The sequence below is a fragment of the Opisthorchis viverrini genome (genome assembly GCF_000715545.1).
Source record: "Opisthorchis viverrini unplaced genomic scaffold opera_v5_93, whole genome shotgun sequence".
In the NCBI taxonomy this organism is placed as follows: domain Eukaryota; kingdom Metazoa; phylum Platyhelminthes; class Trematoda; order Opisthorchiida; family Opisthorchiidae; genus Opisthorchis; species Opisthorchis viverrini.
In genome coordinates, this window is record NW_008751750.1 from 350,593 (window position 1) to 365,392 (window position 14,800).

At 42.9% G+C, this 14,800-nt stretch overlaps 1 protein-coding gene across 1 annotated transcript in view; it reads right to left on the reverse strand.

The window, feature by feature from the left end:
* T265_05157 (hypothetical protein) overlaps positions 1-14,800 on the reverse strand; it is a gene marked incomplete at both ends in the record, with an annotated part of 40,929 nt that overhangs the window by 6,398 nt on the left and 19,731 nt on the right. The window contains 3 exons of the mRNA XM_009170089.1: positions 958-1,096; positions 4,063-4,176; positions 14,325-14,403. Coding sequence (XP_009168353.1) covers positions 958-1,096; positions 4,063-4,176; positions 14,325-14,403 — 332 coding nt within the window. The remainder of the gene's footprint in view (positions 1-957; positions 1,097-4,062; positions 4,177-14,324; positions 14,404-14,800) is intronic.

Sequence of the window (14,800 nt, forward strand, 5' to 3'; positions counted from 1 at the left end):
TTTCCGATAGTAAGCTTTACATTTGACGTTAATAGCCTTATAGTAAATATAATGTAGTCACGCTAAGCCTGAATATGAATAGTCCACACAATAATTCTTCGCTCTTCAGTGTTTCCTCTTAAGTGATTTTGAGCTTTAGATTTTACATCGAAAATCGACAGAGTGAAGGAAGCAGCCCAGAGGCGACCTGAGCACAAGCGAATGAAAGCTGGATGGGATCCGAATCTGGTGGGTCAATCCATGTTAGGTGTGACTACACGAGCGCTGGGAGTTCACTCTCACTGTTTCATTCAGTTAGCGTGACAGGTGCCTTTCACTTACGGCCAACCTCACCTATGAATAATTCCAGTGCATAGCTTGATTGAACTCCAAACTGTGCTGCTCCACTCAATGACTTCTAGTTACACACTTTTATTCGATTATGTTTGGTCGGTATACGGCGAATGTTACTTGCACTCAGTCTGTACTGAAGCAGATGATGCTTACACAAACCTTTTTGGTTCTCTTGATGCTGAAAATGAATCCTCTGTATTTCCAGAAACCCCCATGGCTTTAGATGGACTGAACGGTTTACCTCCACTGCCCGATGGATGTAAGTAGAACGATGGAAACGCCCAGTGTTGAAACGTGTTCAATGGTAGTTGATGATTCCGCCCACAAAACCAACGATCTGTCGCCCGTCCATAAAGGCGCTGATTACTTTCTGAGCTTTTTCGTTTATAGTGGCATTGACAACGGATGAAGGTTTGAAATGATGCAAATGCAGACCGGTTACTGGTGAAGCAGATGTTACGCATTTTATGATGATAAAAATAGCTCTTGTCATGCTCCAGACTCTTTCATCCAATTCAATTACGAGAGTTTACAAATACAGACTAACGGGAATCTCCGGTGGCGACATCAACATTGGATAGACCATGCTGAGACCATGATAACAATAGTACGAAGGTGACTTACTATCATCAACGACTATGGCGTTTAGTAGACCCTTTCCTCGGTAGGACTTAACTACTGATTTTGGTAACTGACTGAGTGCTCTTCGCAAAATATGACCGAGTTTATCCGCTCGTTCAGCCAATCGTTCGTCTTCCAGTACCTGTGGAATCATGAGAGAGATGAGAAGAGTTTCCATCACATCAGTAAAAATTCCACACGAAAACACGGCATGGTACGTGGAGTCGTTTTTATGCACTGTGTACAAAACAGTAACGGCTCAAGAATAGTAACAGACACCCTGCTGTGCCGAAACATTCGCACTTAATAATTAGCTGTGGGCACTGGTGCGTTTGCGGTCACTTGTATATGCTTTGACATTCGATTTCTGGTCGTACAACCACGTCTAGAATGTTGGTTAGGTGAAAAATTAAACAGATCCCTATACAATGTTTCAAGACCGACTTCAGGGTGTCTCAGCAGCCATGAGGCAGTGAAGAATCGGTGTGGAACAATGATATCATGCTGTTGATGATGATTATGATGGCCCAGTAAACTCATTGCTGTCCAACGTCGTTCTTGTATGGAATTAAAATTATATTAGCACCAGCATATTACTAGCTGGTGAAAACCCAAGCATGTCGGAGGATGTTTTATAGGCAGTATCTTAATAAGACCGTAATTAATCATGCAGGATCAGAGTACGGTTTAAATCAAAACCAAATCACTTTCAAAATCGCACCACAGTCCAAAGAGTACCGTGTAATTCTCCTGGATTGTCTTGCTGCTGCGTATGTTCTTAAGACACACAGTTCGATTAGACCAAGCTGGTCATTGGCCTCCGAAACGTTCCCTACAGTGAAAGGCTACGTAAACTCGATTTGTTTGATTTAACTTATCGGCGTATACGAGGAGACCTCATCCTGATGTTCAAGATAATAAACACCCCTAATCACCCTTTAAAACATTTGTTCACAGTTAATTTGGCCCGACAGACCCGACGGAATCCATTGGCCGTTGACATTCCATGTTCCCGCATTAACTGTCGGCGCTACTTTTTTTCAGTCCGCGTATCCCTCACGTGGAACAAACTACCAACATCTGTTGTGGATTGTGATAACCTCGAGACTTTGAAACATTCGCTTGACGAATACATAAGATCTCACCCAACTTCCCTCATCAACATTTGAGATGCAGATTACAAACAATAGAACATATATGTCATATCATTCCGTTTATCTGTATACATACACACACACCAATATCCTTTGGTCATTGTAAAGCAAAATGCTTTTTAGACCAATATAACCTTGATTTACCTTGATTTAAGCACGGTGGGTTAGCCGTTCATGTAACTCCCAATGAGTTAAGATGCCGCAGATCTGTCAGCAAGTATTCACGTTTTGCATCAGTGCTAAGCTTGTTGGTGGTGTAAGTCATATGGATCACAGATGCACAGCCAAGCAGATGAATCTACTTCTGAAACAGATGCCATTCCCTTAGCGAAAGTTAGACGAACTCACTTCGTGCTGCAGCTTATCATCAGTTCACTATCAACCGATAATATGATTCACCTTCTGTACATTCAGAGCACCAGCTGAGTGTATTTACTTCAGTTGAATTCTGATTGCTGCTGTCTTGACCGGTTAGATAGAAGCCATTCTAACTGTCTTAACAAGGGGTAAAAAAAGGGTTTCACGGCTGTCTGGATTCCATTGGAACATACTAAACTTTAACCGGCCCATTTATACCTCGCTTGACCCATAAGCTAAGCCATCCTGTGAATTTCACCGAAGTCTATCTACTTTTGTAGAGAAGGGCGAGCTGGAGGTAAGCAGACTATCCACCAAAATACCACCACTGAATTTCCAATATGAAGGTTATGGTCGGTGAAAAAGTGCACACAACTAGCCGCGCAAACTTTATCATAGTTTATACTGTTCCAATGACGTTGCACACTTTCATACTACACGAAAATGAGTGCGAGAGACGACAACAACAGGAATGCAGTTGTTCAACCAGACTTGTTTCGATAAGATTGTTTACAAATGCATCCGAAATTAAACACGAATGCGGTCATTGTTGAGAATGAAAATGTTGGTTGCATTATCTTATGAAGCTCTATCTACCTACTTCACTAATAGCACGTTACGTCAAAGGTCGACCGACAACAACTACCTAGAAGCTTGAAACATAACGTGATTAGCCATTGTATTTAGTTCGGTTACATTTCGTTTCCGACTGTCCTGTCGCTTGAAAGATAGTGCGCATACACGATAAGCAGAATAGTCCAGAATGTGGCGGAACCAATGTGTAGATATCGGTTAGTTGAGACACTTGCAGCTAGGCCTAGTGGCCTGCTCTTACACGCTGTGACTTCGCTAAAAGATATCATCCCCACTGGAGATACCATCAAAGAATGCGCCACATTCTTAAAGGCGCTCTTGACGTCCCAGTGCGCAGGAATGGAACAGAGGTCATGACGCAAAATATGTGCTTTAGCCTAGTTTGTAACCTTCTACATCAAGGTTTGCTCACAATCAATAGATCCTCAGTATTCTGGTAATCTCAGTGATGGCCCGTACGCAAACAGTCAGACTATGATAAACAGAATGCCACCCGCATTATTTACTAGAGACGTCACACTGATACTCCACTTTTACGCCAGCTTACCGTTTAGAAGCAGCATTATCTTGTTTTCGAGTGCACTCTGTGCTCTTTCTACTTTTCTTCTCATGTTGTTGTTCTGTGTGGAAAAATAACCATTCAAGAAGAGTGCTGCAGAGGTGTAATTCGAGGCTATACTTGTAAATATGTTAATAGTCCTCATACTCTGCATTGACAACTAGTCTAAAGAGCTGGAGGTATTGTGAACTCTGTATTCTAAAAAAACTTTATTCTGAGTGGCCTTCTAAATTTGACACGACCTAAATTTTTCGATCGGGGGGAATAGCCAATTCACTACATAACAGCTTCAGAGAACAAAATTTGAAAATGTAAGTATTTGGTGGGGAACGGTGTTCGGGAAATCCAAGCAGGTCGAATTGGACGGCTGACAATGATTGAAATCAGGTATCATGCAGAAAAAGCTGTAGTGGATTTTTTACGATCACACAGGACTATACCTACCTGTAGGGCCGTCATTGCAACTTTACAAGCCAACGGATTACCGCCGTAGGTTGACCCATGTTCCCCCGGCTGGATGCACAGCATAACCGGGTCGTCAGCCAACACAGCAGAAACCTACAAAAAGAGGAAAGTAGCGGGTTGTGTCATATTACCAGCTTTCAAACTAGTTAGACGACTACCGAACATATAGAATGTTTAGTCCTAACGAGGGTCTGATAGGAATCGTAGACTCCGATCGAGTATTACTCCAGGAACCATGTGAGAAGTTGTAAGAGATCCCAGACCAACAGCATGTAACGGCTAACTGGAGGATCAAATGACAGGCTTTTTTATGTCCGAACAGTGGACAGAGACACCACACGTGACAGAGAATTCGGGATACTAATCTCGCCTTTCTTGGAAAAATTTAGTCTCACACTTGCTGGTCAGCCATTTTTCTTCCTAGGCGCTCGAAATTTCCATCACACTGTTTTAAACAAGGTTGCAAAAATACCGGTCGTGTTGTCTTATATCCAGGATAGCATATTTTCCAGGTAAATCGCAGCGTAAACGGGGTAAGAAGGATGTAAAACTCAAGGAACGTGCATGTGACAACTTGGTGCATACTTCTCGTTATGGACACTAGGTGAAATCATTCGCTAGTAACCCTGTGTAAAGGCCCACTCTCCACAAAAAATATGCAATGGTTATTTGTGGGTAAATAGCAGAACCAAATGACGATATTGAAAATCCAACACATCAGGATCCATGTAATGAGCGCGCTCACTGAAGGCGTAGGCGTCTTACTGCAATAATTTGGAATATTCGTAGCTTGGATGAACCCATTAGTAATTAATCAGGTAGCTGCTGAGGCGTTCGTTGAGCATGACATTTAACTAGCAAACGTTTCGGCACCATTCGATTGGGGTACACATTGGTGACTGTTGAGCAACAGAAAGCTTGGGAAACATCAGTTGATCTAAAAGAACAAACTTTGCCAAGCTATTTGGAATATAAGAGACGGCCACATTCAGATTCTAATTCTTCGTTCTCGCGTTCATATTTACTTGTTACTGACAACGCCAGATATCCTATTTATAATCACAAAAGTAGCTTTTCTAATTTTCTGCAAGTTACTTGTGCCTTGAGTTTGTTTCATACCCAGCTAGGACAACATAGCTCTGTACAGCTCATCATAGGAACTTTTGAAAAGACCAGTAAATAGAATTTAAGATCTTCGTTATCTGAACTAAGGACTTGTTCTGGATGAATGCAAACGAAAATGAGTAGTAGAGTTAAAGCGCAATTGCCGTTTAGATTATTCGATTTGCGTATTCTGCTTCAAATATTTTTGCAATCTTGTCGTCCCTCGAAACGCAGTGAGCGAATCGCAAAGCTTAAAAAGCTTGCCATAGAATAATAAAGGTCCGAAAACTCAGAAACTTTCGAAAAGAATAAATGCCCAACTTGGCACACGCTGTCATCTCGGTTAGTGTTGGATAAGATCGAGTTAATGAACGGAGGACCGCGACCGAGTTACACCGTATGGATGGTCACGCGGCCGAGCCTAACAAGCTTATTTTAGTATTTTCTTCTCTTGAGAACTCCAGAACCCCAGCTGCTGGACTAATTACACAAGATGTTGTCTGAAGAACAGCCTGAGCTCAGAGGTAGTCGATGCTTCGGTGATGCGAAATTCCCGAAAACACGTCAATCGTCAAAAAAGAGTGAACGACCGGCATGCAAATCTGATTTGCCAGTCAAAAGTAGTCAGAGCAGTGCATAAAAAGGGAATCACAAGCAGTTTGCACCGAGCTGAATGTGGCTTTGAACGCCGATTTAGACACGTAATTAAGTAAGTAATTAAGTAAGTAAGCGAGCAAGTAAGTAAGTAAGTAAGTAAGTAAGTAAGTAAGTAAGTAAGTAAGTAAGTAAGTAAGTAAGTAGGTAAGTAAGTAAGTAAGATGGGTGGAAACAAAATTGGTAAGCATGTGAGTATATTTCACTAACACCCGATACTGTTTCAAAAGTCACTTGTGTTCGGTGTCCATTAATGGGTGACATTTCCTATGTCTGGATTGTAGCATTATGAAGAACATTTCGGCCATAATTGAAATCTAAGGTAGCCTTTCCTACGCAACTGGTCCTTCGTACTGTCATTATCCACCAAAGCGTGCGGGTGGAAACAAAATTGGTAAGCATGTGAGTATATTTCACTAACACCCGATACTGTTTCAAAAGTCACTTGTGTTCGGTGTCCATTAATGGGTGACATTTCCTATGTCTGGATTGTAGCATTATGAAGAACATTTCGGCCATAATTGAAATCTAAGGTAGCCTTTCCTACGCAACTGGTCCTTCGTACTGTCATTGTGCACCGAAGCGTGCCGACCATCACATCAAACAATATGCATTAATCTCTCCACATAGTCAATGGAATCAGGTCATTCAACAAGCATTTTTCACATTACCCATCATCTGTCGGTTTCCGAGTTTTATGCGTAGGAGACCGCATGTAACACCGGCCTTGTCAGCTGACCTAATAACAGGATGCTAACACATGATCTGATGAGAAACCTCAAAGCCCGTTTGCATGCTTGTTCTGGTCGTACTTCCTGAACGTCGTGTGATTAGAAACGGCCTGATCAAGTGTCCGTGACGTTAACTGAGGACAGCAAAGAGTGCAAAATCGATACCAGAATGACCCTAAACTAGCTGGGTGACAGAGAGCACGAAGAGGAAATTCATAAAGAGTAAAATTGGCGTGTTCTCGACAGCAGCAGCTAGGTGAGAGCACGTAATCGAACGACTAAGTTGTGATTAGTTGCCGTGGTGAGTAGTATGTTTAATGCAACCAGTTCTGTTGTTTTGTAGCCAATATCCTGACAACATCAATTAGATTACCAACAAAACATACACGATCAGCACGTACACCAAAAACCAGAAGAAACAAAACCTGGACCGTAAAAACGTCAAACCAGTTTATTTCAATGTATCGGTCTCGCGTTAAACACAGTTATATGGAAAACAGAATACACTCACTTCAGTTCATTTCAGGGAATACACTGGCTAAACAGATAGATGGTTGCGAGGGCAGGACTATCGTTCAAAAACCCCGATTCTCATCCCCGGGATCGATTACGAACCCTATGTTTACGATACGAATGAAACAATATCGGAGAAAAACCGCTTAAGAAATCTAGGGGGATTAATCAAACTATGACGTTGGTGCGATGGTTTTACTTTTCTGTTGGAAGACTGTACGAATCAGAGCTCGATGTGTATGCAACTTGTAGTGTTATGTCCCGCTGATTTGCCATCACTCCTGATTGTTGTTTTCACCTGCTCTGGCGTTATCCCAGCTTCCGTCGCTAGTAAGCCATCACAAATTGAACTTCCTTATTGCCTTCCCCATTCTTTGTCACTTGATATCTGATTCAGTCTTCTTTTGCCACGCAAACCAAATTTATCGGTGTGCATCGTCGTGGCGGCGGCCGAGGCAATCACATCGAGTGTTGGCTAGGAAATCGAATCCAATTTATCTTTGAATTTCGAATTTCGAACACCGATAGGCACCGATAGGCAAACGTGTTAAGAAGAGAGTCTATCAACTCTCGACTGAAAGTTTCGTTTATGAGAATCCCTAACTAAGTGTGCCACATCCTGTTTCAGTCGGACTGCACAATACTACCTATAAATTTGAAAACCTGGTAGTGGCCCGCCACCGATTGCATATGTGTTGCGATCACTCAGTCAGAATTTATCCCGACTTCCCATCAAATTGTGTCCAAACGGAGTTAAACTCCCACTTGTAAACTACATTGATTTTAACGAGATATCCAAACCAGAGACTCAGTGGATGTGTGTTTGACCTCAGTTACATGCCGTTTGGTGCCTTTCTAGGAAGAGAGAACTGGTAGAGACCCTGGGTCTACCTCCATTTCCTGAGCTCCAGTAGGGATTCAGCCGGTGGTGGGCTATCAGAGAGTTTTCATGCATCGTTGCTAGTGATCAACCGCAAACCACTGACTTCTACTGAAAGCAGCGTCACTGTAAGGCATCTGAGTAATATTGGAAACTGGTGGTCAGGGGGCATGCAACTTTGTGCAATATTGGCGTAGCGGAAGTAATGGTGATTCACCGAAAGTTTAATGAAAGTAATTTTTTCGGACATACACATTAAGGTGATTCTTCGGGTTCTGGAGCAAACCAGATGAACGTAAACTGTTTATTAGCGAATATAAACTCATTTGCAAACTGGTGCAACACATTTAGTTGCCTGGAAGCATCGAAACCGAGATAGGCAGCTGGGGTTCAGGTGAGTCTCTCGAAAAACCAAATTAGTTTGCGAATGAGTGTATATTCTCTAATTTCGTGCAATTTGGCTTCAAGTAGAACGTAAGGCTGACGGAAACCCGGGGACTGCGCCTACCTGATGAGCCCCAAGAAGGGCGAAACCGGTCTTGGGCTGTCAACGGATTTTCAGCAACCTCATGAGTAGTACATTGTAAACTGTTCATCGTTTGCAAACGTGTTCGTGCGATGCGTACTAGGCTGCACGGTTGTCACCAACCCGGCCCCGAAGTGCTTATCATCCGATAGATCATATGTGGAATATCACCACACACTACAACACTGTTCACTTTAGTTGAGGTGATGGCATAGCATGGCTTTACTTTGTTTGGTGGCTTTGCAGGGATTTTCAGGGAGTTGGGGATGCCAAATCCAGCCTTCTTGTGGATTGAACTAATTGAACTGAATTAATCATCAGCAAATAGTTATTGCCCGCTTTTTAAGAAAGCTCGGCCTACATTCTTATTGTCGTCTACCTTCCAAGCCATACGATACAAACTCAACAAATTGATGGTGGCGACCCAGTAGTGCTCAGGGCATTCCACCAAGTTCAACATGCTTCTAGCCTGACTTTCGAACGAAGTAAAATCTCTAGCCGAGATTTCATCCGGCTAGTGTGACCAGCCTAAGCTACAATACCGGAATCCATCTCCCAGCTGTCAAATATTTGTGATGGATCATCAGCACTGTTCTGTGAATGTGAGAACTCGTGAGCCCTCGGTTGGTGGATGAGCAAACTAACATCCCAGCATGACAACCGGGGTTGAGTTGTATTGTGATAAATCAAAATGCACCTTATAGGGGCTTCTCCGACATTCAATCTGTCTGATAGAACCAAGCCAAAAATTCCAACGAGCAAAAGTGAACTACCCTGGAAATTACCTTGCCTTAGTGTCAAGGAGCAAAAGAATAACAAAACCTAATGTTGTCCTTGATCGCATCTGTGCAGAAGATTGTGTATATGTGGCGGACAATGTATGTGGTCATTTCATGCATGCATTTGTTTGATACAGGACAGAATTTTCATGGCCGGAGGGTTCCTTTGGAGGTTGTCTAAGCTTGAGAATTTTGATGCAAGCATTTCTGCCTAACCAAAATAATATGATTTGCGTGGAGGAGCTGCAGACTGTGTCGGTAGGTGGGGTCGGCATATTTACCGAACAATTCGTCCACCAACATGCGCTTGTATATTAGATCGAATGTTGATGAAACCACCACTCATTATGGACAACCATGAAAGTCTAACCGTGTCACTAAAGTGGTTTCTACAAACACCGGTATTCATTGCAGTTCCGTGTGTTTAGGTTAGCGCTGCTTTGACAACAATTAATAAACAAGGCACAAGGTCACTCGTCTTAATTGTGTATGCAGAAGTGCACCACGCCAGTGAAAGTAAAAATTTACCTTATATGGCATTTTATGTTAGAATTTCGCGATTGTATTGGATTCGAAGATGACCGCGATTGGTGCTCTGTTCCGTTTTTTAAGCTACCAAGCTGCTATGTGGCTGAAATTACTCCTTCAAAGACTGAGCACTTTCGAAAATCGAAACCGCTCCTTCCAAGGGAGTTCATTGAAAAGCAGCAGCTTCTAGCTTTCCGTCAGAAACGGGTACCTCATTTTTCCACGGTTAATAACCATTCCCAACCGCAGAGTTGCACAGCAGCACTCTCCTGAGAGAACACATATGAAGGATAACAAAGGGGCTTCCCTAAGCGTTCCCTGGCTGGAAAATATACAACGTAAATCACGTGCTACGCTTTGATGGTGGTATGAGGAGATGGCAGGGTGTTCAAAGTAACTGATTTCAATCTATGACAAAAGGCCCAAAATCATTGCACACCTATTCCACTCTTACTAGAAGTCATCAGACTTGAGAACCTGATGAATCTCCGGGAGGATTCGAACTTGTTAACTCCGGATTATTGATTGAAAAAAGATCTTTCCGGGACGACCGGATAACCAGCAGTGACTAAATCGTATTTGGATAGAATGGGGAACTATTCGCCCACGAAATTCACATCACCTCTTCATGCGTTGAGGTGCTCCTCGAGTGATAACTACTCGCATGTAAAATTCACTTGTCGTGTGAATCTTCCTTTCTTCCGAGTTACCTGAAGTACGAGAAGGCAGTTACATTGGCCTAACAACAAAAAGTCTGTCCAAACGAACCCTGAAAATCTCCCACCCAGCTTCCAAAAAGGACAACAGCGTACCTTTGGAAGTTTCGTTTCGGTCAACAGTGCAGCAGTTTTTACCAGGTACCGACTAACATGTCGACGTTTATCAAAACAAAGATTCTGCCCGCTTTCAAAGTCATTATCATAAGGATCCATGAACAAGATCCTTTTGTCTAAAAAATGCAGATACAGACGATAAGGACCATTAGACAAGTGATGGGATCGCTTGTCTCACCCTGTGATAACAAAAAGCGAGTTGCAATTTCGCCAATGAATTTTATTCTGACTGACAGTGTCTTGAATTTTACCAAGTTGACCATGTTATCATCATCATCATACTCATCATCATCATCATCGTCATCGCCATCATCATCGTCATAGACAGCATGACATCAGTGTTCAACAGGGGGGCTTCACTGCCATACAACCACAATTTATTTGAAAGCTTTTTTGTGAAGAAAAGAATAAAGGTTGTTGGAAAAATGACCTGGTGTTGGCTTACTACAACCATTCCGAAGTGCCTACATCTCCATCCAGGCAATGTGAATAGGGTTGACCATCATTGGCTCCCACCACTCTAAATTGTGCATGGAATGCAGTATTCCGTTCAGCAGACGATGTCTCGTTATACGAAATACATGGGCAAAACAACGCAGCTCCTGGGTGCCGGCCACATTTTTCAATGCTACATAACCGAATACTTGCATTCTAATTGCCTCGTTGGGTATCCGCAGATACCAACCCACACGAGCTATGGTCCTGAGACAGTAGATGTCGAAAACCTAAAAAAAGTCTCTGTTCCGCCACTTGAACAGTCGAAGTCCAACAGCCATACAACAGAACAGCCCGCACCGCAGCCCTAGATCCCATGAGATTCAGGGATACGTCACCTTGACGAACTGGATGTTTCAAATTAGTAAACGCGACTCGAGCCTAGTGGATTTGTGCATTGATCTTATCTCTAACACGACAATCAGAAACAATACAACTTCAAAGACGCTCCGTAAGACGCTCCGTGTCCCTGGATTGTGAGTGGCATGTCTGATGACTGCATGTCCACGAGTATAAACTTACATTGGTGGGTCCATCCAGTGGAGGGGATGATTTTAGTCAGTTCATCCAAAAACACTTGCGCCCTTTTCTCATCTTCGAACGATGTCGTCTACATATTCCAGATCGATAAGGTTTTTGTCACAGGCTACTTGAACGCCTGGGGTTTCGAGACCTTCCAGGATTCATTTCATTACCTCATCGATCACGAAGTGAAAAAGTAATGGAGAGAGTGGACACTCCTGAAGGACGCCGCTTTGTGTACGGAAGCTTTTGGAGAGTTGTCCATATCCTTCCATACGTCCAGATGTCTCATAATACAAAAAACTTATCATTTTAAGAAATTTCTCGAGCACTCCTTGATGGGCAAGCGTGTCAAGGGGAACAGATCGGTCAGCCGAGTCGAATACGCCTTGGAAACACAGGGATACAAAGACTGTGGGTCATTTGATCTAGCACCTATTGGAGTGTAAAGATTCGGTCTACGTAACCTCTGCCCGCTTGCTGCTCTCGAGTCATTTTCACGAGCTACCATAAGGTGACGAAGCACAAATGATTCCAGCAGTCTTGTTGCAGCAGTGGTTAAGCTGATCTTATTTATTACGAACCCCTTTTTGAAGATGGGCACTATCACTGACCCCCTTCAGTTGTCTGGGACATTCTCCTTTTACCAAATGCAGTCAAACAGATCAGACAAGCGGTGACTGAGGCCTTCTGCCCTTCTTTGAACAATGTGGGTGGTAGGTCATCCGTACTAGAGGCTCGATGACACCTGAGAGAACATATGCAGTCATAAATCTACGAGATCGTAGGGGGTTCCACTTCTACCGTCCAAGGTTTTACCAAGGTTCCGATAATGGGATATCAAAAAAGTACCCTTCAATTGATCCTTATTGTTCCAAACTGTTTTTTCTTGCAATCTTTACCATATCATACACTCAATCACCCACATTCTCTCTGTAAGTTAGCTGCCTGCAGGTATAAGTGAAGGAAGTATGGACAGAAGATGGCACATCTTAATATAAATCAACCTGAGGATTAAACGGAATATTCTTTCGATCATGGGGCGCAAACCAACAGAGAAAAAAGCTAGGCCACAATATTCTTGGACCATATAATAATACAGGGGATAGTTTATCAATCTTATCCGGCTATTCCACCTCTATTTTTTTTTACATATTTCTTTATTCACACAGTGGTAAACGGTGAGTTAATTGGCAATTTGGTATCCCCTTGAAGGGTAGTTGTCGAGTTGAAGACCTACTGAACTACGCGCAATTGCAAGGTCTCGGTGGACTGGAGGTGAAGAACACATATTGGTCAAACGAAGACATTCACAAAACCTTTTCTTGCTGAGGCAAGAGGCATGAAATACTGCACGGATGTGTTCAAATATCTCGTGCTTTTGTTTGCTCATGATAATATTGGGCACCCCAATGTCCCACTACTGCCGACAATTAGTTTCAGTCCACTCATTTCTCAAGCATTTCTAACCACCACTCCTCCACTGGAAAGGTCTTCTTCTGTACGGCTGAGCAATGCAGTTCCGGGAGCACTAAATCGTACCGATAAATGCAAGCCTGACCATCCTGCTGTCGAGCTTCCCTCCAAACTTCACAATGCACTGCACAAGCTCAGCTCGCCTTACGGAGTTCTAGTTTGGGCAAATCATGATTGGATATGCTGTGGCTTTAGTTATTAACCACACTTTCAGACCAGCTGCCAAGTAGAATCTATGGTCACCATCATCCTGGTAATTCAGACGTGAATAAATTTCGGAATCTCGATAATCAGGGCTAGTTTGGAAGCCCAACGATGCAAGCTATCATCACCACACAAAGTGCTTCCAGGTTTCATCTTTTGTTATGCGGTAGATTGTAATACTTTACCGTAGCCAAGCTTTCTTGCGTGATAGGAATCCTGAGAACGACCAACGAAACAGCTCACAGGAATGACAAGTAGTCGTAGTAGAAGAACTTAGGAAATTAAATATAAAAAAGCAAGAAGATATCTTAAATAACTTAGGAGTTATTCGGCTGTCCCGTTAAACTAAGGAGTTGGTTGTTCTCCCCGAATAGGAGCCTGTACCTTCAGAAGTAACCGCTCTGAGAATGTCTTACCGGTTGCTACGACTGTTGGAATTACCGTATTCGGTTGGAGACACTACAAGATATGGCTGCCAACCGATGTCAGTGGCGTTCTTGTTGTCAGTTTCTGTCCAGATTGCCTGAATGAATGTCTGGAGGTGTAGGCACCTCGGAATGATTGTGTTAAGCTAGCACTAAGTCCCTCCCCCATCCACCTTTATTCTTTTCTTTACAATAAGGCTTTCAAATAAGTCATGGCTGTACGGCAGTGAAGCATTGGTGTTGAGCACTGATGTCATGCTGTCGTTGATGATGATGATGATTCGGTAATCCCAAGCCTAGACCTAAGGCTTGTCCACAATTAATTCTTCGTGTAAGGAATGAGTGACTAGTGTTGCGACCTTCAGTCACTTAGAAGAGTAGGATAAACGAATATTAAATGCCGTCTAATGTAACCGTCCAATGTCGTAGACCAGCACAGATGGTAAAATCTTGATGGTCACCGCTTGGTTTAAGTAAAAATTGACCAGGCGGTGCTTTTCATTGTCACCGTAGTGATACTACGTCGAAAAGGACACAGAGGTCATAGCAGTATCTTGTGACATTTACTTACCGGAAGCATTCCTCCAGAAAGTGCCTTACCAAGGAGTACAATATCAGGACGCACAGATTCGTGGTCAACACACAAGCGCCTGCAGTTGAGAGGGAAAGAGACAGGTGTTGGGTAAACCGGCTTATTGAAACTTTCTAATGACACAACTATGAGCGTAGTACGACTGGTGGATAGAGAGCTAACATGTTATTAGAAGCTTCGAGGGTTTGTGATTATGGAAATCTCAGTACCGACTCCAACATGTTAAACATGGCCACGACGTACACGAAATCATTGGCTAAATGAATAGTTTGCGGTTAAAACACACGTGAAGAAAGATGTCTCCGTAAGAAATAAGGCAATAATTTCTGCAGGACACCCAAACAAAAACATACAAGTTCCTTGTTAAAGCATATCCGAACTAGCCAGGATAATGGCCAGTATATGTGGCGACGTTTGCGAAAACAAGGCGCCCATTTATTGCGCATTTATTTCCA